The sequence below is a fragment of the Zonotrichia leucophrys genome, chromosome 5 (assembly GCF_028769735.1).
Source record: "Zonotrichia leucophrys gambelii isolate GWCS_2022_RI chromosome 5, RI_Zleu_2.0, whole genome shotgun sequence".
Lineage (NCBI taxonomy): Eukaryota > Metazoa > Chordata > Aves > Passeriformes > Passerellidae > Zonotrichia > Zonotrichia leucophrys.
In genome coordinates, this window is record NC_088175.1 from 38,055,095 (window position 1) to 38,078,997 (window position 23,903).

Below are 23,903 nucleotides of genomic sequence, written 5' to 3' on the forward strand. Positions count from 1 at the left end.
TTGAAGTACCAAATGTAAGGAGCTGTGGCCTTCAGGTCTTCTTCCTTTACTGGTTTTAAGTTATTACAATTAAATCTAACCACCTTGATAAATATAAGTCTCTGAGCACACAGGCAGATACGTGCTTAAGTTATTTCAAGCTTGTCAGGGCTCAGAATGGGGGAAGAGCTCACACTAGTTCTGTAGTCCTTTCCAGTTTGCAACAGCATTAAAAAAGCCAACCCCCAGCCAGAGCTGTCCTTGTTTCTCCTGTCCTTTCTTTTTTTTCATTTCTTCTTGTCTGCACAAAAGCAGAAAGATTCTGAAATGTGGTCATATCTTGAGTCCTTCCTCACCCAGGTATTATCCCAAGTGGACCTGTTGTCACCACTTCTCAACACTTTCAAAAGACTGCAATTTTTTCTATTTCAAAAAAAAAAAAACAAAAAAAAAAACAAAAAAAAAACCAAAAAACTGTAAAAAAATTTACCTTGCTAGTGCATGCTGAATGCAGAGCAAATAAAGACTGAGCTACAGCATAGTGAAAATAATCTTTCTGCTCAAATGCTGTGGCCCTGCTTTCCTGACTGCTCTTCTGGTGATAATGTTCTTTGAACGTTTGCTCCACTGAAACAACCACTTGCATTTCACAGCTCTGAAAGCTGCATTTTGGCTGGGGGTTTTCCTCTTCCATGGAATAGGAAACTGTGTGCAAGGAGGAGATTGTGCAATAGGAAAATAATTTCTTTATTAGCTACAGTCCCAGCCTCAACTAATGAGCCTTCTTTTCCTTTTGGTTTGTGCTCTGAGTGATCTCTGAGGCCATGCAGCCAGAGTGTTCCTGAGTTCAGTGATTTCACACTGCTCCTTTGTTGCCTCCAGGAGCTGGCTGCTCTGCCACACCAGGGGGTGGTTATTGCAGCCAGTCACCTGCTGATGAAGCAGGGGAAAAGCTCTGGTCTACCCCTGGTCCTGGAGATTCCAGCTGAGAGTTTCTCACTGAGGTACCAGGTTTGACTTGACTTGGCCAGACTTGACAGGCGTGGGCCTGGAGCAGAATGGATTCATAGGCCATGGCTTTTGTCCAGAGACTTATCCCACTCAGCAGTGAAGGGAACAAGGCATAAACAGAGCAGTGTTTTACCAGTTTGGTACTGACAATTTTGAAAAAAACGCCTCTATTCTCTTAGCTGATTAGAAGCAGGACCGATATCGTTCTAGCCCTGTGATAAACTGTCCAAAAATGTGAGGTTTCAGTTTCTTAGTCCTCTCAGATAGAACCCGATTTCCATGAAACTCAGCTGATATTTGACACACTGGGGGGGAGGGGAAGGCAACAACACAAACCTTTCCTTGTCTCACCTGATGTGCAGAGTCCTGACTCGTGCTACAGACCAGTATTAGTAACTTGCTGATTTCCCCTTCAGCAGCAGCTGCTCCTCTCTCTCTGCGTGCTCGCACAGCAAGTGTCAGGTGAAGGTGTGAAGTCCAGGAGTTAAATCCTACAATAGTATGCTTGAGTTAGCACCTGTGTTTCCATTCTGGTATTCCTGCCTTCATGGACTTGCTTCTCTCCAAGATTTAATTTTGTTTCTGTTGCTGCCTTTAATAAAGAAATAGTTTCAGCCAGGTATGACCTTGGCCTTTGCTAACAGTGTTAAGGAGCGAAGGTACTGCCAGGGAAAAGTGACACATACAAGTGTTCCTAGTTTCAGTATCACACCCAGATGTGATAAACTTCACAGTGTGGAGTTTAGACTTGCCTAAGCAAGTGCCTCCAGTGTGATTCACCTTCTAGAAACAACTCCCTGAGCTTGAGTTTCTTCATGCAAAAGTCCTTAACATGGGCATGGGCCTGTACTCATTCCTCTAGATAAAAGGCAGGGACTGAATATTTTAAATTCATCTCAGTGTGTGCTTTTGGATCTTCTGAGAATGGAAGGTACTTAGACTTTATATAGACAGAAATAAAATTGTCCTGGAATATAATTATCCTGAAAGGTAAGTCAGTACTGTTGGGAAAAGGGAGGTCAGACCACCAAACACCCAGGACAGCAATGAACAGCCACAGTGGATTTCTTGGTTTCTTGGCTGCTTTCAAACAGCAGTGGAAGCCAAGATGTGAATGCAAAGGAGCCATTCTTTAACCTCTGCCTATTTCTGGTTCCTGTGTATTCTCAGTCCAGTTGTAATAGTCTCAGATAAATAAAATTATAAAGATAACAAACTCAGCACAAAAATAAAAATTATATACATAAAGAGACATGTTTTAAATTATTAAATGTAGTATTATATTGATGTACTGTATTAAACATATACAAATGTATATTATAAATAGATCATGTATAATACATAATGTATCTATACAAAGATAAGAAAAATAAATTCTAACAAAAATTGCACAAGTCCAGTCCAACTGTCCTCAGGTTTTTGAGCCAGGACTGTGCATCCAACACCATCACATGTCCTTACCAGCATGAGAGAGGGTAAAAGGGTGGGTAAGCCTTCCTCCCATGGAATTGTACTTACTCATAGTTCCTTTGAGCCACATCTCTAATCCTATGTTCAGTTTTGGACTCCTCACTGCAAAAAAGATTTTTAGGGCTTGGTTCATGAGTTCTGCTCTCCTCCTCCTCCCAAACCCACATTTTCTGCAGTAACACCAGGTACAACCTGAGCCAGAGGCTCCAGAGCACGCAGTGCGCACAGCAGGGACAGAGGCAGAGCCTGGGGAAGGGAGGGCAGGCTTGGAGGGTAAGAGACAGGGACGAATTTGCTTTCCTCTAAGACCCTCCAAAGCCCATTGGAGGCTTCCCCAATAAGGACAATCCCAAACAAGCAATGTAGGAAGAGCACATCTGCAGTGTCACTCCCTCAAAGGCCTAGTCCTGCTCCACTGGTCTCTCCACAAACCCTACAAACAGCAGTGTCTGCTTCTGAACGGACCCTCACTATTTCATAGAGAGCTGAGTCTTTGTAAGCACTGCCAAGCCAGAGGAGGAGTGGAGAGAGGCTGCTGCTGCCCTCTGAAGGCATCACCAGCTCTGTGAGTCAATCAGCTCACCACCACAGTTAATGAGGAAAAAAAGAAAAGAGGAGAGAGGTCCAGATCTTGAACAATTTTCTCTCCACACTGTAAACCCCAGGCAAAGGAGGACAGCTATGTTGATGCAGACAAACAGTGGATTAGATTAAGCACTGGATAAACCCAAAGAAATAAGCTTTTGAAAATGAGCTTTCTTGTTTGTTTGCCTGACAAGCAGGGGTGCCTTGTTCACAGCAGCTCATGCATTTCAATAAGCTAGAAGAGGCTCATGACAAATGCTCTCAGGTCTCATTTACTGCAGCATTTACTTTCATTTCAAAGAGCAGGACTTTTTTAGCAACTACAGGACACTCTTAGACAGGAGAATAGCTAGACGGTGGCAACTGCTTTTCCCTGAAGTTGTTAAGGAAACTTTCCTGTCTCACCATTCAGGAGTCACTCTGGCAGTCACACTGCCACCACTCCAGACTGTCCCTGCTGGGAACAAAGCCCCTTCACAGTGGGTGGCTCCAGTAATCCCATGGGTGCCCCTCTTGGCTTGATGCACACCTCACACTCACAGTCAGAGAAAAGGGCTCCTTACCAGCTCAGCTCTGGGTTTCCCACAGCTCAGGGGGTGGGAGTGTGACTGCCAGAGCAGCTCCTGGATGGTGGGACAGGAGAGGTTCCTTAACACAGAGCTACTGAGGATGAGCCACTGCATTTAAGCAGGACTGTGGGTCCAGCAGGCAGCATCTCTCCAGCTGCTGCAGGGCTTCCAGGGAAGAGAGGTGTTGAACATTTAAAAGCCAGAAGAGACTGATGACATTCAGTGACGGGCTGAATGGAGGAACTCAGAGGAGCTCCATCTGCACTACCAAACACAGCCATGCTCAGCACGTAATCACCATCCACTGCTGTCTTCTGAAAAAAGCAACAGGATGGGGGAAAATCACAAGAAATCCTCTGCATTCACTCTAACTTCTGATGGACAGTGGTTCTGAATCTCTGAGATTCAAAGTTCCAAATTCACATCAGAACTCTCCTCCCATTCCCACAAAAAAAATTAGAAGAGAGTTTTTTGTAGATGTGGTGCATACACACCACTTAAGAAGTGCTTTTCACACATACTGTCAGTTCTCTCCTGCAGAACAGCTTCTCCCACCCTCTCATCTCTTATATCCAACCACACAGCAAATACACAATCCATCAGCCTGAGATGTGCCTGAAGAAAGACAGGTTTAGCACTTGTCATAGTGAAGCCATGAGACAGATACACGGGGAACAAGAGTGAACAAGTTTCTACTCTAACAGCCATTGATATGTTAGTCAATACGCCTTTCGTGTGAAGAAGATTAAAAATCCCCAGTGAAAAAGAGGGCTGGCTTACCAGTGATGGGTGTAAATCAGTTTCAGAGACCTGCAGGGCAGCTGATTTGTGGCACAGTCTGTGGTTTCTTACTGATATTTAATATAAATAAATTCTGTCACTTTCTAGGTAGTCCTGTTGCAGTACTGTCTTGAAGACTGAGTGTCTTGTAACTGGTCTGTCTCTGAGAAGCCCAAGCAATTCTAACAGAATTCACTCTTTCAGGTTAAAGAAAAAAAAAAGGTTTTAAAAAAGTTTAAAAAACCCCCAACAAACAAAAACAACTCAACAACCACAGAAAAGTCCTGTGTGTGAGCCAATGCAGCTGTCTTCATAAATTTCAAGGTCAGAAAAATGATTCTCTGACTCCAATCTATTTTCCAATGTAACAGAGGTTGTTAACTGCACAGTCTATAATAATTATGCCACAAGAATTATCAACTAGCTCTTGGCATAAGCAGGAATTAGCTTTGAAGCCAAATGAGAGATACTTCAAACAGCAACTCCCTGAATACTCTTGCAATTCACAGCTACTGAAAATCTGCTTTGTGCTATGGCAGGAGTTCAGGGTAGGTAGGACCCTTCAAGCCATTATCTTTTTGTTTAAGGAGTTTGCTTTCCTTTTGCTCATTGCAAAGTCTGGTGATCAAACTACAATCAAGCCTCTACCTTCTGTTATACCAATTATTCAGGTGAAAATTATTCTAACCAGCTATTTCCTTTACCTGCATATAACTCTTTTTTACTGCTCTCTCCCATACAGGTGAGTCTCCTACACACCAGCCCATATTTGTGGCCCCAAGAGGGTGCTGGCCATGCACAGCAAGCAACTGTTGATAAATAATGACAGTTTTCAGTTCACTTACTTCTGCACTGCAGTTGTCACTTCTTTTCATCACTTGGTTTGGAGAAATGCACCCAAACTACTCAAACATCTGAGCTGCCACTCCTTGTGGACTTAGGACAGCTTTCACAAGACCTGAAGAAGGGCCCTTACCTGGAGCTGTTGGGATAGCAGGGGGAAGAGAAAGCCCTCTCCAAACATGTGGGCAAGCAAGAATATCCCAATTAACCTATTTTTGTCCTGCCAGATCCACCTTCCATATTTGAAATATGAATAGGATGACTAATTACCTTATCTTTGCTCAGGGAAATACCAAATACCCTGCCCTTCACACTTGTAATTAACAGGAAAATTTGCAGTGACTTTCCTACAGAGAATGTTGACTGTGGGCTGAATTTCCAGCTCAGTACCCCTGGGAAACTCCCTGGGCACTGTGGGGAATCTGTGCCAGGGTGGGTCTTGCTTTCTCACCTGCTTTCCTGAGTGGGAAGTGGTGCTGGCTCTGTGCAGACCTGTCCCAAGCGGGAAGGGGCAGCCAGGGATGCCAGCCAGCCTGGCCTCTTTCAGGAGCTCAGACACCCATTGGGTGGCTTTGTCTAACACACAACCTTCCTTCAGGGTGAGGGAGCTGCACTCTGCCAGGCCCAGGAGTCCTGCTCTGCCATGGGGAAGGAGCCAGGCTGGGAAGGAACAGGGAATCCAGTTAGGAAGGTTTTCTACTCTGAGACTGCAGCAAAATTAAGGAGTTTGCATAACTAAGCACACCATAAATACCACAATTTGTCTCTTACTAGACCTGCAGTTTCTCCTCTGGAGGACACAGGTTGCTGCTAAGAAGCCAAATATTTTCCATCTGCTGACTCAGTGGCAAGTGCCAAAAGGCCTTCCAGGTGAACCTGGACCTAAAAAGAAAAAGCAACCCAAACCCTGCAGTGTTCACCCTGCAGTGAACTCCCATCAGTGCAAGATATACTCCAAGTTCTCTGATTGATAAAAAAATTTAAAAATAAACCAAGTTGCTGTCCACTTGGCTAGGACCAGAAGCAGCTCTGCTTCCTGGCAATAAAAACATGTGCTTGGCTATGGGGAATATCAGGAAAAAGGCCAGTGGTACTAAGAATAGTCCCATCAATAAGTTTATGACAGAATTACATGGACACAGAATAAATCACTTACCTTAAGAAGGATACAGAGTAAAAAGGGAAGACCGATTCAGTGTGATGAGAAGTGGCTGGCTCAGTCTAGGTCATTATTGAAGGAGAAGGTAACAGACTTCAGGAGATGGTGAGAGAAATTCCTTCTTCCCGTTCTGACAGCTCCTCCAGGAGGTGTTCTCAGATTGGTGACCACAAGGGTAGAAAAGACCCACCCTGTGGCCCTGTCACAGCCATGTGGCACGGTCAGCAACCACAGTGCAAACCCAAATCAGAACCCTGTATCCAAAATGCAAGCGTTTCTCATGCTGCAGCTCTGGCAAGGGGACAGGGTCTTTGCTTCCAAAGGACTGGAAGCTTCCTCAGCACTGCTCAGCATTGCTCCTCAGAGCTGCTCCCAGGGCCCTTCCAGGCCAGCCTCAGCATGGCACAGCTTTCCAGCCACCTTCAGGTTCACCCAGCCTGGAAAAGAAGAGCACTTGCAGAGGCTTGTGCAACCTCATGTGGCTGTAAATGTGGTGGTCGTGACCATACACTCAGTGTGGTTTACAGAACAGGTTGTGTTTACTTCAGTTCACAAAGTAAAGCCACCAGCTTTAATTCTCCATAAAAACAAAACAATGGGACAAGTGCATGATTCAGAGGGCTTGGTGCAAATTTTTGCAAAGTAACAGATACAAAACCAAAATAATTAAAATCATACATACATGTAAAACAAAAGAAATTCAAGTTAAAACCAGGACTAATTCCTATTAGCCCTAGAGATGATCCAAGAATATGTCAGGAAATAAATACATTGTTCTAGTTTTCACCATAAAAGAGGGTGCTGCCCTCTGATCGAAATGGTTTGGGTATTTACAGAAGGCAACTAGGCCACAGGAGAAACAGAAAGAAGAAAAGCATTCATGAGAGTGAACTGAAATGCTGCAGGGTGACCTGACCACTTCCCCACACAGCTCGGTGTGACTAAGAGAAGACTCAGTCACAGCAAGGGCTGAAGAAATTAACTGTGAGCAGGACACCATCATCTGCCCCACGCTGGAGGGACTGTGCCAAGGGAAACCTGCATGGTGTGGCTGCCACCACAATCCATGGCTGCCCTGGGGCACATGGCAGTAAGCTGGCCTGGTCAGGCCAATTTATGAACAAGAAAGCAATTTATCCTACAATCCACCTGAAGGGAATGCTGCTTAAAGGCACATCTCCCTGGCCTCTGCTGGATGTGGGTGCTCTGAGGAAGAGGAGGCAGCCAGCACCACTGAACCTCTTCTCCTGGCATGGAAAGCACAGCTGCTGATCCATCCACTGGGCCTTTCCCCAAAGGCCAAGAGCTCTGGTGACAGGAGGAAAAGGAGGCTCTTCCAAGTACCTCTCTCCACATTGCAAAGCACAGCAGACAAAGCAGCACCCTCATTTACCAAGGCAGCCTGGCTTGTGCTCATAGCTGGTGTTTCTGATGCTTTGCTGCCATATAATAACCAGCTCTCCTTTTGCTGCATGTGCTACTAATGCCAAATCCTGGCAGGTCAGAGCTGTGATCCAGTGCAGCCAGTGGGGCAGATGTTGTTTAATGCCTAACAGAAGCATGGAAAATTCTGCAGTTAATGTCATAGCATGCAAAAAAACCATCCCAAAGGCTCATCCTAACCTTCTGTTTCCTTGTCAAGACACACTTATTTACCAAGTACCACTTGGAGTAGATTCAAGTGGTGGTTGTGTTGTGTCCATATTTTCAATGGGATTTGACATTTAAGGCAGCACTGCAGTTCACCTCTAAGCCTATGATAACACTTGCAAATCTGCTTAGCAAGACATCAGCAGAGCATCCCAGGGACAGCTGAAACAGATTGGCTCTGTCCCCACAGAAGCAGCACTGGGGTACCAAGTGATGCTACAAAGCAGACACTTCAGGTTGCAGTGCCTGACACAGACACCTAAAAACTGGACCCACTCCAGTTAATCTTCACAACAAAAACAAAACCAAAGACAGCAAAAAGCCCTCACTTTATCTTAAAAGCAATACTGCACTGAGTCAGATACCACTGGAGGTCAGGAGCACTTCATGAATGCACTGAGCCAGGACTCCTTTCCACACCCACTGATTATCCTCGGTCTCATGAAATCCACAAGTGCTAAAAGTACCAGGGTAGGCTCAGGATGAAATACTGATCATCACCTCCTGATCTGCAGTCACAACGGCCCAGTGCTGAGAAGCACCTTTACATCTCCTACCCATTTGATTTTCTCCTTCATCATAGCCCTATCACCACTGAAATTTTGAGAGCAAATTGATTCCAAATGCCAGGATGTTCAGTGTATTTTGCACCCAATTTACACACCCCAGCCATCCTTTGCACCCAATTTATACCAGAAGCCCCAGGATATGACTGGAACCAAATAAACTATATATGAAGTACTCAGCTCAATTCCACATATACTCGGTTCTCTTCAGGCCTGGGGAAAAAAGCAAGTCTGATCAATTCTGATTTGGACTTTTCATCCATGCCCATGGGAAGCAAAATGAAGGATCTTCTCTCACAAGTCACATCAGCAGATCTTTCTGCAGGATGCAAATGGCTTCAACCCTGAGTTCAACTTTAAAAGAGAAATTAAGTGCTCAGCCTTCACCATGAAGCACCAGAAGCAAAGAGAACACTGAGCACAGAGGCCTCCACTGCAGGGACAAAGAACAAAGAAGAAGCACAATTGGGAAAGAGGGAGAAAAGCAGAAAGAACTCAATTTGTATCATACCAAACAAAAACAAGGAAAGGTGTCACCAAGAAGTTAATACTAATAGAGAAACCTTACAGAAGGCAGACTGTGCTGTACAACAGCAAAACCTCTGCAGCCCTCAGTGGTCACTTGGGAGCAGCCTGTTACCTCCACCAGCAACGATCCCAGGCTGGCAAAAGAACCTGTCTAGATACCATTCTCAGCCATATGAACCCTCAGGCCCATTTCAATGACATGAGCACAATTCCTATTTTTCTCCTCTTTCCCCAGCAGGGATGACACACCCCTTTGTCCAGCTTGGTGCACACAGTTCTCCACCCCTCAGGCAGCCTCCTCCTAGCAGACAGAGGTGCAGTTGAGCTCGGCAGGGTCCTGCCTGCCGGCTGCGGCTGCCTCGGGGCCGTCGGCGATGCTGGGCTCGCTGGAGCACTGCCGGGGCCCAAAGCAGCTGGGCTGCAGCAGCAGGCACTTGTCAGGAGTGTCCTGCTCCTCCACCACCATCCCCGTGTGCATCATGGAGGCCATGGCCAGCAGCTGGAGGTCCGAGTGAGCGTTGGCCACCGTGTGCCGACGGATGCTCCCACACTTCTCCAGGTAGGCCTCGCCCTCCTGCTCCGTCAGCGGGGTCAGGGCCTTAGGGCAGGATCTGGAGTACCTTCTCTCTGTAAGGGAAAGAGGCAGCAGGAATGGTCAACAGCACACAGAGAACTGCCCACACTGCTGGGCTGGCCTCGGGAACAGAGAGAATTCAGTGTGCAGCTACAGAGAGCCCCCGCTTCATTACTACTGGAAAGCAGTCAGGAGCTCACTAGTTCATACTGCTAGGTGCTGGGAAAGGAAATCTGCCTCTACCCAGAGAGGAGAGACCTCCCATCCTGCTGCAGGGGCTGCTGCCTGTGAGAGAAGTGAGCCAAAATGTCACCAGTGTAGCCAAGGGACTCTCTTTAGCATCCTCAGAGTCTTCTCTTTTATCAAGGGGTGAAAACCAAGTAGGTAGTGAATCTCACATGCAGGTTCATTAAAATAAGTGACACTAAAGTGGCACAAGTCTCCAAAAAAACATTCAGCGTGGATTTGAATTGCCATCCCTGTCTCTGAAGAATTTCTCTCAGGAAGTACCATTAGCTGTTGTCAATGTGAAATTCCTGATGCTTACATTGCACTGTCTCTACGTCTGCCTAGGAACAGGCTATTCTGTTGGCATTATCCCGACATATTTTTTAAAGATCATGCCAGAAAAAGGACATTTCATCCACTTTGCATCACATCTGTTTTGGAGGCTGGACACAGAAAACACCTAAGAGTGCACAGGAACAGTCCACAGCAGCCTGGGAAGAGGGGCACAAGGGAAAGGCAGGATTTGTGCTGAGGAGGAGAGGCAGTGGCACGGAATGCCTGGGTGTGGGCTGCACAGTCTGCTCAGCAAAATGTCAAGGAGGAAAATTGCCAGGTCTAAAGCACAGCCCCAAGGTGCAGTCTGCAGAGCAGTACCATGAAGCACATGACAATTCTGACACTGCAAGCCTGAAGGAAGGCAAGGGTCAGAGTTTTGCCCTGGCTCACTGTAATCCCACCCCAGCAGGTTGAATCAGACACTGCTACTGCTCCCCTGCTGGCTTCCACCTCCTGCAATGTTCCAGGTGGTTTTGAACACCTCCTGTGGGTCTATCCCTGCAGCAGCTGATGGAGCCATTCCCTATGTGTCCCTCTGTTTCTCACTAACTTCACTGAAGTGCAGGGTCTCATTTCATAGTCAGAAGCCTTTAAACCATATAAAAGGCTTCCAACCAAGACTGCAGAAGTATAAGAGTAACAAAACGCAAAGCAAAGCACTCATCACTGAATGTTATAAGAGTTTTGGAAGCTTGTATCAGGAAGAAAAGCAGAAAACAAACTATTTGTTGCAGGGAGGAACAGGTGAGCAGCCTTCACCCTGTTACTGCCAGTAATCAATTGGTCTGCCATCAATTCAAAATGGTTCATTTACACTTATGAGTATGCAAAAATCATTTCTGAGGCTGGTTACAGCAAATACATTCTCTAGGTTTCATCTGCAGCCCAAGCCACAGCAAGCTGTAGTATTAAAGGGCATTAGGATATGACTCTTTTGAGAAAAAAATTAGGTGAAATTAGTCTAAACTCTAAAAGTAAAGCAATGCATTTATTGCTTTACTTTTCCCCCTTTACTTTCTTGGCCACAAAAGAAAGTCTCTTAAGGGAGTTGCTCTGCATAGCTTAACTAGAAATGTTATTTTTATTTTGGTGCCTTATGACCAGGAATATAAACTGGGAGGAGTTTTTCTGGGACTTTTTTGCAAGCAACCTCAGGTCAGCAGTGATGTGTGGCTGTTTTACCTTCTTTCCTATCCCCAATACAAACTCTCTTTCTTGGCCAGCTGGATGTCTTTGGGATATTGCATCCTAACCATGCAGGTTATGGCTAATTCACACAGGCAAAAGGCAAAAAGCTAACAGACCAGATGGAAATGCTGCCATCTACAACTCCCCTCTGTGAGGGGTCCTGTCCCTTTCACACCTCTCTGCTTTAAATCAGCTTAAGAGACAGCAGCCTTGCAGGCTGAAGCGTTATGTACAGTCCCAGCTGGGAGCAGACACCTTCAGTCACATTTCCCAACACTCATTTACCCTGAAGCTCCAGTCCAGAGGGCAGTCTGGCCTCCAGAGCAGCTGTGTACAATGCAAGCACACCCAAAGCCCAACAGCCCCTCCCAAAAGCTACTGTGGGGAACCTACTGGGGTTCACCACCATTACAGGCTGCCCAGTGAGAGAAGAAACTGGTTCTGAGAAAGTAAAATGATGACTGAAAGAGGGAGAGGGAAGAGAAAGAAGTCTGATTACAAATGAAAGATAAGGAAGAGAAGCCTCTTCCACAGCAGCACTGTGAAAGTACCAAGATTATTTGTAGAAAAGTGCAGTTTTGCAGTCCCTATCTTGTACTGCAAAAAGAAATTCCTTCTTTCCTCATGATCACCAAAGGGTGGAGCAAGAGTAAAAGGCCACCTTGGAAATATACACAAATAAATGACAGCTAAAAGTCAAAGTAAGTTTAATTATTTTAAGGCATATAATCTTTACAAGGCCAGCTTGTGTAGGTTTTCTTTTTTTTTTTTTTTTTTTAATGGCACAAATGCTTTGTTGAGCTGGCAGAAATCCAGAATGGCTAGAAACTTCAGCACAGGTCAGGCAGCTGCCTTTCAAACCATCGCAGCAGCATGTGCTTGTCCCTAATCAGCAAAGCAATCAAATCTGTCAAAGTCCAACTTTTACAAGGGATTTTGGTCTGATTGAGCCCTAAGAACAGATCTGCTAATCCATGCTGAACTGCACAACCATGCTCACTTGCACAGAAGATATCTGATTGCCCAGCAACCACAAGAACAAAACTCTTGAGCCACAGTTTTCCTAAAGCAATGCCATAGGTTTATTACAGGCACAGACTGTCCGAGTTCCAATTAAGTTCTCCTACCACAAGACCATCTCTGCCCATATGCTGCTAAGTGTACTACAAGGCACCTTGTGGGTCTCCAGCTTGCTACAATTTTGCATCAAATCAAAGGCTAAAGGTAGCAAAAACAGAGGGAGACTAGAGCTTTCTTCACTTGCTCTATTTAAATTTCTTGACCATCAAATCAGTAACACTATGCCCATTAGCTGGCCAAGCTCTTCTGGCTAGCCACATGTGTGAGCAGAGCTCCTGCATCATGTGAAGAAGGTTCCCAGAATGATCATACTCTTCCTTAAGTGAGGTGCCCATTCTCTCACCTGGATATGTTTATCCACACTTTAAACACAGAATTTTAATTTGGGGTTTTCTTTTAAACAGAATCCTCAGATGGAAGGAAGACTTTATGCAAAATCCCTGTCATCCCTCAGAATTAATATGCAACAGTTCAGCGGTTTGCAAAAGCTGATTGATTCAGCAGCTGAAGCAGGCTAGCAGGCAGGCAGCAAAGGACCAGGTCTCTCACTGTGGTGAAAGCAGTACACCAAGCATGGACAAAGGGGTTTTCAAATCCAGTCCATGTCCAGAGAGAGGGGAGACATTGTGGGGGTCTGTGTGCAGTGATAGGGCACTAATAGCTCATTAGGTCATGGACAAGAAAAAGTCTGTCACACAAACTTGTATCCAGAAACATTAATCAGGGCCTTTTCAAGGGTGTTTTAGCCTTTGTTTTCTGTCTGTCATGGAGTCATGCACTGTTTCCTTTTCCAGCACCAATGCCCCCCGTTACCCAACCTGCGCACCCTAATAATAGCTCCAGTACAATGTGCATGTCTTACCAAGCAAGCAGGTGCTACCAGACGAGCTGTGATCCTCACACAAACCTAAGAATGGTGATACCACCTGCTTGACCAGTTCTTCCAGCTGCAGATAGCCCTCAGTGGGGCCAGTAGGCTCATGGACACTCTGAAAATCAAACACAAAAGGTCAAATTACCTTTAAAAGATTTTGGAATAAAGCCTGGGGTCTGTCAATTCTCTGTGTGCTGGAATATCCCAACTGCGTGAGTAAAGCTTTTGGAGCTGATGGAGGTTTGGGTGCCTTTCAGGTCAATCTCCTTGTTGATGTTTCAGCCACGCCCTATGGCCATTGAACAGACAGATCTTTTTTCTGAGCAAGTGACAGGAAGGTACAAAGTGTGCTCACACTGAGGATGTGCACAGTGCACTGCAGCAGTGACATCATGCCAGGGTGGTTCTACCAGAAAACACCTCTTGGTAGAAAAGCCTTAACACACCCTGGGCAAAGCACTGCTCTTTCCAGGCAGGACTGCAGGCAAAACACCCTCTGTGGTTCAGCTTACAGCTGTGAAGGTGGTAGATAACACCAACCAATTTAACAGCAATTTCAGAAACCTTTCACACTTAACTTCCTGCAAAGCCTCAATAAGCTTTTTTCCTCAAATGCGTTGCTTTGAGAATCTCTTTGCTCTCAAGAGTCTTGTATTAAAAACATTCAGAGAAATTGAGGTAGCACTTTAGTATCACCTGCTGTTCCAGTCTGGGTCACTGGAACTTCAGAACAGTGAGTTCATACAGAACTACCAGCTTAGCCACTTTGCAATTTTGTTTGTGCTTCATAAAGTTTAATTCTCAGACACCCATTATGTTAGAGAAGAAATAAAAGTCACCAGGGTGTGTGGTATGTTGGAGGGAAGGGATGCCATCAAGAGAGATTTTGAAATGCTCAAGATATGGGCCTGTGCAAACCTCCTGATAATCAACAAGGTCAAATGAAAGGTCCTGCACATGGCTCAGAGGAAGGCTGGATGGAACTCTGAACAGCCTGGTCTAGTGGAAGGTGTCCCTGCCCATGGCAGGGAGGCTGGAACTGTATGATCCCCTCCAACCCAAACTATTCTATGATTCTGTCAACTCTAACATGTAAGATGGCATTTTTCAGAACTGTCAGGCTGGGCGATATGAGAAAAAACCAAAACTGGCTGTATTTGACAAGCTTGGAAAGTATTCTGTTGAGACCTGGAAAAAGAGGATAGTTACCACAGACGCTCTAGATCTCTTGGGAGAGGCTCTTGGGAGAGGCCTTTGAAAGATGGCCTCTCATTTTGCCTGCTGCCAAAAGGTATTTCTCCTCTAATGGGCACTACTCAGCATCCCAGCCAGCCACAGTGCTGGTGTCAAGCAACAAGAGCCACAGTCCATTCAAATTCCATTATCTGCTGTGATGGAGACTTGCCCTGTCCTTGCAAAGCTGAGAAATTATGAAAATTAGGGCACAAAGAGGCATTCAGACAAACTAGAAGATGAAAATTTGTGTGAAAAAGGGAGTACTGACACTGTTCCTAGATGGGGAGGAGAGGTATCCAAAAAAAAAAAAAAAAAAAAAAACAACCACAACAAAACCCAGCTCTTTCAAGGCAACATCTTTACCTGTTCCCAGGAAAGCTCAGGGCATCCAAATCCAAATTCAGCTCTCATTTTAACACTGACCACTCCCAAATAAGCACACATCACACCACCTTCATCACACCCTCTACTCTCCCCACTTTTCCTCCAGTGTTTGTATGATTTCAACGAGGTCAAGATACCCAAGTGAGTCAGATGAAGAAGAGCAGAGGTTCCCCACCTGCAGAATTAACAGCATCTGGACAATGGAAGCTGGAACCTTTGTCTGGACCAGGGGGAGGATTTCTTCCAACTTTACTTTTAGCAAGACCAAGTCTCTGAAGCCAAGAAGAGCAATCTGACGGATAGTCAACTCCTGACCCTAAAAAAACAGAGGCAAAATCCAAGCGTAGATAAAGGGATGTGTGAGCATCATACCAGCACACGGGCACACAGACAGGAGGGTTTATTCTGCCCACTGCTGCCGTGGCAGAACACCCCCAGTCATTCATATTGAGGATTCATGATACTCTTTAATTTCTTCCCTCTCAGTCTCACAAATTCTGAAGTGGGCACCGTCTCATCTGTGGCACCATTAGGCTTGGAGTGAAGCCAGAAATGGGCCTGTAGTTCACCAAATGACTATGTATGTATTCATAAACCCACTTGCCATCCACTTTGTTCACAAAAAACCCCAGGCTGGATGTAGCTTGTGCTTCTGACACTTGGAGAAAAAGCACAGAAGGTTTTGTAGGGAATGATGTTGTTTCAGAATATTTCTTAACTAAACCTACCTCTGACCTATACTGTACCCTCTTTTTCCTCAACATCTGCACTTGCTGATATGACAAAAATCTGCAAATAATTCCATTACAGATTTTAGGATTTAGGCTGGAGCAAAGCTAGCAAGACTGCTTGAACCAAACATAATTTTAAAAAGCAACAGCTTTAATATCCTCTGCAAGGCATTCCTATTTTACATCAACAACACAAGTGAGCAGGCATAACAGATGATATAATATTTCTCAACATTTTTAAACACAGTCTAACTCCATTTGGCATTCTGGTATTACCACCTTCCCTCTGCTATGTTTAATATCTGCATGACTTTCTCTTGCCCCAGTGCAACTCAGCAGCAGAAATTTTTCTCCCAGCTCTGCCTAGCACTTTCCAGCCCGAAAAGTTTGCTTTGTTCTTCTCAGTATGTTAATCTCTGCCCCATGGTCTGCTTGCAATCATTTTATGATCTCCATAACACACTCATAACATAGCAAATATCTAGCACTCATAACATAGCAAATATTTAGCTAGAAGAAATTAACAGCAGGTAATCATTAATTCATAACAGGTTGCAGGTCATAATTAACAGCATTATCAATATGTAAATATGAATTAAAACCAATAGTATGGAGGGGATCTTGGCCATAAAAAAAGCAGTTTGCTGTTTTAAACCATCACTGTGTAGGGAAAAACGTGCAGGAAAGACCAGTACCTATCTTGAAACTATATCTCGCAGCTGCAAACTTTTTATTTATATTATGCAGTTTAGTCCCATTAACTTCATACCCCATTTCAAAATGCAAATATGTTTCTGTGCCAAGCAAAACAAGATTTGCTATTCTTTTTTCCACACCAATAGTCACATCAACAGCTGCAACTCTACGAAAGCCAGTGAGTGACCTGTTTACATAGTTTCCCTCTGTACAGCAATTTAACCAGCTTGGCTGCTTAAAGGTCATATTTCTGCAAGAGCTATGAGCCTTGGGGTTAAACTTAGCTGAGATAGCAGCCACACGAGGCTGGTGCGAGTTACTACCTTTGGTAACATACACTCACACTTGTGGCTGACTCAGTTTCATTTTGAATGGGTAATTGCTGGGATCACAGAAGAGCACAACTAAAATATCCTGCTGGTACTTGTAGGAAAGGATAGGGAATCAAGAACAAATTGCCTTTCCCATCTACCAGAGCAGTGTACAAAGAACTGCAGCGTGATGGAAGGCACTCGCTGGATGAGCTCTCCTCACATGTTGTGACACACCACGTAAGTGGTTACATACAGTTCCCTTTTTCTAGGAAAAGCCCAATCTTGTTATTAGGACACTGGCCTGGCATAAGAGCAACTTCTATTTCTTGCTGCACCAGCAATTCTCTCTGTGGTAGCCTAGAGCAGCTCACTCTGAGTTAAATTCTTGGATGTATTTAGGCAGCTTAACCCATCCATACATACAGTGTAGTACTTAGGTGCCTACAAAGCTTTAAATATCCTGCCTGTTTACCTTTCAGTTCCTCATTCAGAAAGTGGCAATACTTCCCAAACTTTACAGCGTTGCTGATATATTTTGAGTGACTCAGATATTGCGACAAGACAAATACAGCTAAACAATTATGCTTTCAAAGAATCTCAACACCCCATAGTCATCCTTTCACCATTAAGTTAATTCCAAAAGCTTTACCCAGTGTTGTAACTTCTGTCCAACTTTTCATCACAGACATTTAATAGCAGGGCAGTAGATTTTTCTGTTAAGTGACAGAATTATTAGCATCAGTGGATATGACACAGTCAGCTCACAGTTTTCACAGTACACAGGTAGCTGCAGTGCCGACAAACCCCTGCCTAAACAGGTCACTCCCTCACTGAGAGTCGGCTGCAAAAGGAGAGAAGGGGAGGGTATTATAGTTGCACAGTTTTACCTGTCAAACACCTACCTTCAAGCATCTGGAGCAAGGAAAGAACAAAAATAAACACAGTAGAAAGGTTAGTGTCTGTCTTTGTAGAAGTCCTTTCTCTTTTAGGAAATGCCAGCTTTAATAGGATTAGAGGAAAAGGGCAAGCTTTGAGCTTTACCTGCTGCCTTTCAAATAATACAAGTGAAAAATAATTTGAAAAGGCTCTGGAAATAATGTCTTCCAGAAGAGGCAAAAGTCAAGGGGAGGAGGCTAACATTTCCAAGAACATCATTCTCCACATGAGGTACATTTTTCTTTTTCTCTGATGGCAGAAAAGTCAAAATAGGCTGGGGAGGTAATTAGACTGCTCATATAGAAACTCTGAGTAAAACTACATTAAAAAATGGTACAGTTCAACACTTCTGATGGGATACTCAGCCTTCAAAATACCCAGTGTAAAAGGTTTTACATAAAGTGTTCATTCTTCCTCTACCCATAGACTTACATGTCCCCTTACTGAAGCTTCAAAAACCTAACTGAGGATTTCCCAAAGGCACAAATGGGATATAAGCCCTTCAAAAGTCATTAGGGTGAGGTAATCACATTTTCTCCTGAGCTAGTCTTCAGATTTATACCTCTAAGACAAGCTGTCAGTGCTGTCATCTGCACCAACAGCCACAGCTATTTAAAAAGAAGGAGTGATAAATACAAATAGCCCAGAGCTTCAGTCTAGACAAGGCACAGTCCAACAGTTTCAGCATGCAAGCTATGCTAAGCACAGAGAGTAGACAATTGGGAATAAATCGAGCCCAAAACATTGTGCTTGTCCAGTAGATTTTAGCAGCCCTTCTTATAGTTAATACTTGGATAAACTCTACTTTCTCCAAGATTTAGTTTAAAGGTTTTGATGTACATTTAGCCACTGGCCAAACAGTGCTGCTGGCAGAGAAGTTATAACCTGCCATTAGCAGGCATTGCAGTCACTTTGCTTCACCTGAGTGAACTGTAATTAGGATTACCTGGACTGGGTAGAATATTGCCTGGAGTGTAGGAAGAGTCTCTGTAAAATAGTGATCCCAGATTTCAGACAGGACGTCAATGCGATCCTCACCTATGAAAACAGAGATCAGAGCAAGAGCTTTAGTGACAGGGACACTAAAAGCAAGTTGGATTTTCCAAGTACTCCCTAATTCCTCAGGCAAGGGACTTCATTTCTGCAGTTTCTGCCCAAAACTGGACATCACCCAGCTAAGCTTCCCCTTAACCAACAGAAACACAAGGCTGTCTGTGCAAACATGACATCATTTGTCTGTGCAAAACATGAGACCAATGCAAACAAAAGAGTGGAGCCCCTCTGGAACCAGAGGCCTTAACTCCACAGCCCAGGATTGTGCAATGGCACAGTTCACAGTTAACATGCTCAACTAGCCCAGGAGAGACCACACAAAACCAGCTGAATCTGAGAAACAGCAGGTCACAGCCAACATCAGCTGATCTCCAACATCATCGTGCAACAAGGTCAGGGAGAGCATTTGGAAGAGCTGAGCCCCCTCCAGCATCCACTCAGTACCAAGCAGCAGTCAGGTACCTGTCAGGGATCCCGACAAAGGTACTAATGACAAATAAGGCACTTGTGAAGGTTCCCAAATGAAATCCACTTGTGGCCAACCCTTATATGTCTAATTCTAACATCCCCAAGTGTAACTGGGTACTTAAAACCAAGGCAGACAATCTTGGGATTCCCATAATAGGAATACAGTTGTGATCAAATTATGCTCATAGGTTTGACTTACAGAGCTGGGCACTCCTCAGCATATGGGTCCAAAGCCTCTCAGTTTTTTAGCTTAAGGTTTGCAATGTTTATTTCAAGTTTAAGAGGAATCCCTGGAATCTCAGGTGCAAACAGACTCAGGGTTAAAACCACAAGTTTCTGAGAAAAGAATTTTCCAGGATACCTCTCAGGACCTCAGAGGCAGTCTAGACTCAAGGAGCAGTAATTGAAGATGGTCACTCATGACAGGTTTGAGTGCTCATCCTCAAGGTCACTAAAGGCCCAGCATGAGGAACTGGAATACATGTAAAATCACAACTCAAAGGAGCCTTATGACTCTGTACTGAAGTGCTTTCCTCATCTGCAGACTTCCACACAGACTTTCACTCTGCTTGCCCAGCTTGTGCTGCTTAGGACACAGCCAGAGAGCAGAGAGCCAGCAGGACTAGATCCTGCAGACATTTCCCTTTGAGCAGAGAGCCAGCCCACTAGCAACCACAGAAAATTTCAGAGATGCCTCACTGTGTCAGGTATGACTATGGCTTCAAATCTGGAACTGCAGGCAGACAAGAAACGACCCAAAACCCCCCCAACAGCCACCCATTACCACAACAGCCAAGTGCAAGCGAAAAAGACAACAGGAAACAGATTAATTGAATGTTTAAATTTTTCCCTTCTCTGCCTCCTACCCAGGACTACAATGCTTTGCTGTCTGGAGACACAATGAAATGTCAGAGATCACTTCTCCTTCTGAAGGGGAAGCAGGAATGGTTTGTTTCTTCAAGAAATCATAAATCCTGCAGGCATTGAAAGAGATTCTGACAGATTGTATAAAGAAAAATCACGTTAAAGAGGGTGTGATTGAAAAATAGACTCAGATGAAACATGCCATGCCCTGCAGCCACTCTGTCTGGGTGCAGGGGCAGTGTAAGTTTTCCAGGAAGACAGAACTAAGAAGCATGTACAAGAAATCCTCATTGCAGTGACCACAAGACCTGCAACAAGCCCACACATTATAAAAGAAAGGTGCCCATGAGTCAGCTCCTGCAGTGATGCCAGCCTGCACAGTGAACTGGCTCCAGTGTCACTTCAAGCTAGGGACAGAAAAATGAGGCATAGAAGGTGTTTTGCTCTCTGCCTGGGAAACTTCATCTGACCCAAACTACCAGAGCACCTGCAAAACACTCTTGGGAAACTCTCAGCTTATTACAGAGTCAAGCTCAATTTTCATAATGCTAAGGCAGACCCTGGAATAGTTTTATATGAGTACAGAAACCAAAGTCTCTGGTAAGCTGTGCAGCACTCATTCTGAAGAGCTGGCAGTGGCAGGGCAGGTACCCACATTTGGAAATGCAGGAGTCTGCCCTTTTTCCACATCTTGGAAAATACAGGAGTCTGCCCTTTTTCCTCCCTCACAGGGTCAGTGTTGAGGAAGCACACCCCAAGCAGAAGGCTGGCAACCCCTTAACTCCTTTGGGGCCCAAATCCTACAGCCTGCCAGCTGGGTGAGGTCACTTGGTGAAGACTGGTGCAGAGGAATCCAGGCCCAGCAATGACGTGAGATTATAAGCATCTATTGGCATTTAATGACCCACATACAACACTCTGGTGATTAACAAGAGATCCTCCCTGCAGGCTAAAAAACTGGGTCAAACCAAACAGCAGCTTGGTTTTGAATAAAGATGTGCTGGCTTTGCTTGAGCACACAGTTACTGAATGTGAGCAGCTCCCCACAGGTCCAGCACTGAGTGGCCACACCACACTTGCCTTGGCCCACAGGCTCTGCAGCAGTAGTTTGAACACAGCTCCATGTGTGATCAACTTCTTTCCTGAAGGATTTCATTCTCACCCAAAAGACTATTCTTTTCTTTAAATTTACACAAAGCTTGATAGTTCAGCTCTCAAAGGCATGACAGAGAAACCAAAATTATGCTTACATCAAGTTGCAAATCACATTGAGAAGTGAAAGGCAGAAGGCAGCTCCAAGCAGTTTCACAACAGGATCCATGTCCAGACCAGAACTGCCATGAGCCCAGGTTCAGCTACCACATGAGAGCCAGGTTGCTGCTTTTGTGGTGCAGTTATGGCTGGTGAGAGCATTGTGGCTCTGGGGCAATTCAAACAGTTCTCCCTCTCTTCAGCCTCACAGGGCTCCCAAGGGGCTGTGTGACACCCCAGGACAGCACCAGACAGGGCTGTTTACTTTCCAGACATGCAAATCATCTCATCTGACCAAACATCAAAGCACAACTCCCTTCCAGAACAGGTTTCCTACCATACTTACCTTCACACAACTTGACCTTCTCCTCCATGAACAGCAAGCCTTTCGCAAGGAGCTGGTTCTGCCAAGGGAAAAGAGAGACACGCATTTGCCTTTTATTTATTTATAATGAACATGGAAGAATGCACTTTTGTCAGATACTACCCACTCTGCATGCATTAATCTTAAGATTAGTCATGTTGCAGTGACTTCTTCCAGCACTGGTCTCAGTGTGAGTGCTAGGCATTCCTTAACCCCTTCTTGTTCAGCTAGACATGAGAATGCAACAGACACAGCAGCTGAAACATCTCCCAGAAATGGGAAAGGTCAATGGGTGGGAGTCAAGAAAATAAAATAGTTTTTACCATAATGGTGCACCCACATAAGCTATAACTCAATTACATGATGGAGGCATCAAAGAGTCAAATGCTATGAAAATGTCCCACTCTCTTCTTCTTTTGCACTTGCTCATTGCTTGTCTAAGTGCACAGCAGGCCAGGTTCAGCTCCCTAACATCCATTTCTCTATTCCTACCTACTGTCTTTCCATGAGGCCATTCTTTTTGTATTGAGAAGTTGGATCATCTCAGTGATGATCCAATTTGCAGTGTCAAGCTGCAGAAGAACTGGCAGGACCTGGTCTTTCTAGATAAACTTAACTCTCATGGACCAGACAGATCAAGATAACAATAAGCCTGTTTGCAGTTCAGGACATCCAAATACCTGATTAGCTTTTTGTTACCACTTTCCCAAACGTAAGAATGGTGCAAAAACAACACCTATCTTTTTGTTCTCCCAACAGCACCAGGTGAATCAGTTATTCTGAAAAGCTTTGAGAATGCCAGAGAAAGGCACTGCAATCCCACATAACACACTATTACTGCATCCTAAAAAAAGGTACAGAGATCACACTGATAGAGAACATAGGCCTTCTGCCTCTCAGAAAGGATTCAGTATCAGGGTAGCCCACAACAGTCAGAGATGACTCCCCCGCTGTTCAGTCTCTGGTTTTAATGGGAACCAGGTCAAGGCTGCACTTTGGAACCTTCCACCAGCCAAGGAGCAAGGCACATCCCTGTCATTCCCAGTGCACACTGCTGTTACCGTGGCCACTGCCTGGACACCACCACAGCCTCCTGATGAGCTGCCTTAGTGCATCCTGCCCGGTGCTCCTGCTCTGCATTGCAAACCTGCCTCTGGAACCACACACCAGCCTGGCTCACCCTGACACGCAGACAGGCATCTGTGGAACACCCCAAGCCAAGAGAGCAGCACACCTCTGCATCCTCCCTTCAACAAGAAGCTAGCACAAAGCTGGGTATAAAATGAGGAAACAATCCTCTGTGACATTCTCAGGCTGGGAGATGTTTTTCGCTTGGGCAATGACAACAGGAATTAACGAGCTGGATAAATATGGTCGCATAATGAAAAAACCCCACAACATTTCCAAACATTAGCAATGAGTGGAAGGTGACAGTTTTATGAAGATCCTCTAGCAGAAATATGGGCTTTGGAGGGAAATACTCATTTGCCAGGCTGTCCATTCAAGTTTTAGATTTGTTCAACAGAAATAAATGGCTACACATATCCTGATCTGGACAACAAAAAAAAACTTTCCAGGAAAAACCAACAGTGTGAAAAAAAGGAGGGAGAAAGAAATCTGTAATGAAGAAAACCATAAGGGGAAAAAAATGAAACTCACTAACATTAGAAATATTTTTCTGCTTGAACAATAGATGTTGGAGTGATATGGCATGTTAATCCTGCTTTCAGTTCATTAAAAAGGGTTTTTTTTTATTTTTCAACCTGTAGCTGAAGGCAAATACTTCTCATATACTGCAGGGGAAATTTAGAGCTGGTCTTTAATACTGCATTATTTTAAACTGCTTTGTAATATAAAGGTGTGCATATATATACACAAATATGAGGATGTGATGTTTATTTTCTTATGTTTCTCTCAAGAAATATGAATTCCTTCTCTATTTGCCGTAGAACCTTAGATTTCACTTTACGTATGTTTCCCACTCTGGATACAATTTTCCAGATACTTTGCCTAAAAGTTAATATTATTAATATTTTTTTGCTTTCGGGGAGGATTGTTTTTTCTTTTGCAACTATGTCAGCAACCAAAGAACACATTTGTACATGCTAATGAACAGCACAGCTGTATCTATTGCAAAATAGATTTATTAATCATTACTCTGTGGTAACAAATTTATAATGCTCCTA

At 44.5% G+C, this 23,903-nt stretch overlaps 1 protein-coding gene across 3 annotated transcripts in view; it reads right to left on the reverse strand.

Annotated features, from left to right (window-relative positions):
• Window positions 1–6,954: 6,954 nt before the first annotated feature.
• PRR5L (proline rich 5 like) overlaps window positions 6,955–23,903 on the reverse strand; it is a 41,259-nt gene continuing 24,310 nt past the window's right edge. For all 3 annotated transcript variants that reach the window (XM_064714516.1, XM_064714517.1, XM_064714519.1), the window contains exons 5-9: window positions 21,700–21,757; window positions 18,664–18,755; window positions 15,216–15,356; window positions 13,409–13,535; window positions 6,955–9,767 (exon numbers count right to left, since the gene is read on the reverse strand). In XM_064714516.1, the coding sequence (XP_064570586.1) occupies window positions 9,442–9,767; window positions 13,409–13,535; window positions 15,216–15,356; window positions 18,664–18,755; window positions 21,700–21,757 (744 nt within the window). In that variant the 3' untranslated portion in view covers window positions 6,955–9,441. The remainder of the gene's footprint in view (window positions 9,768–13,408; window positions 13,536–15,215; window positions 15,357–18,663; window positions 18,756–21,699; window positions 21,758–23,903) is intronic.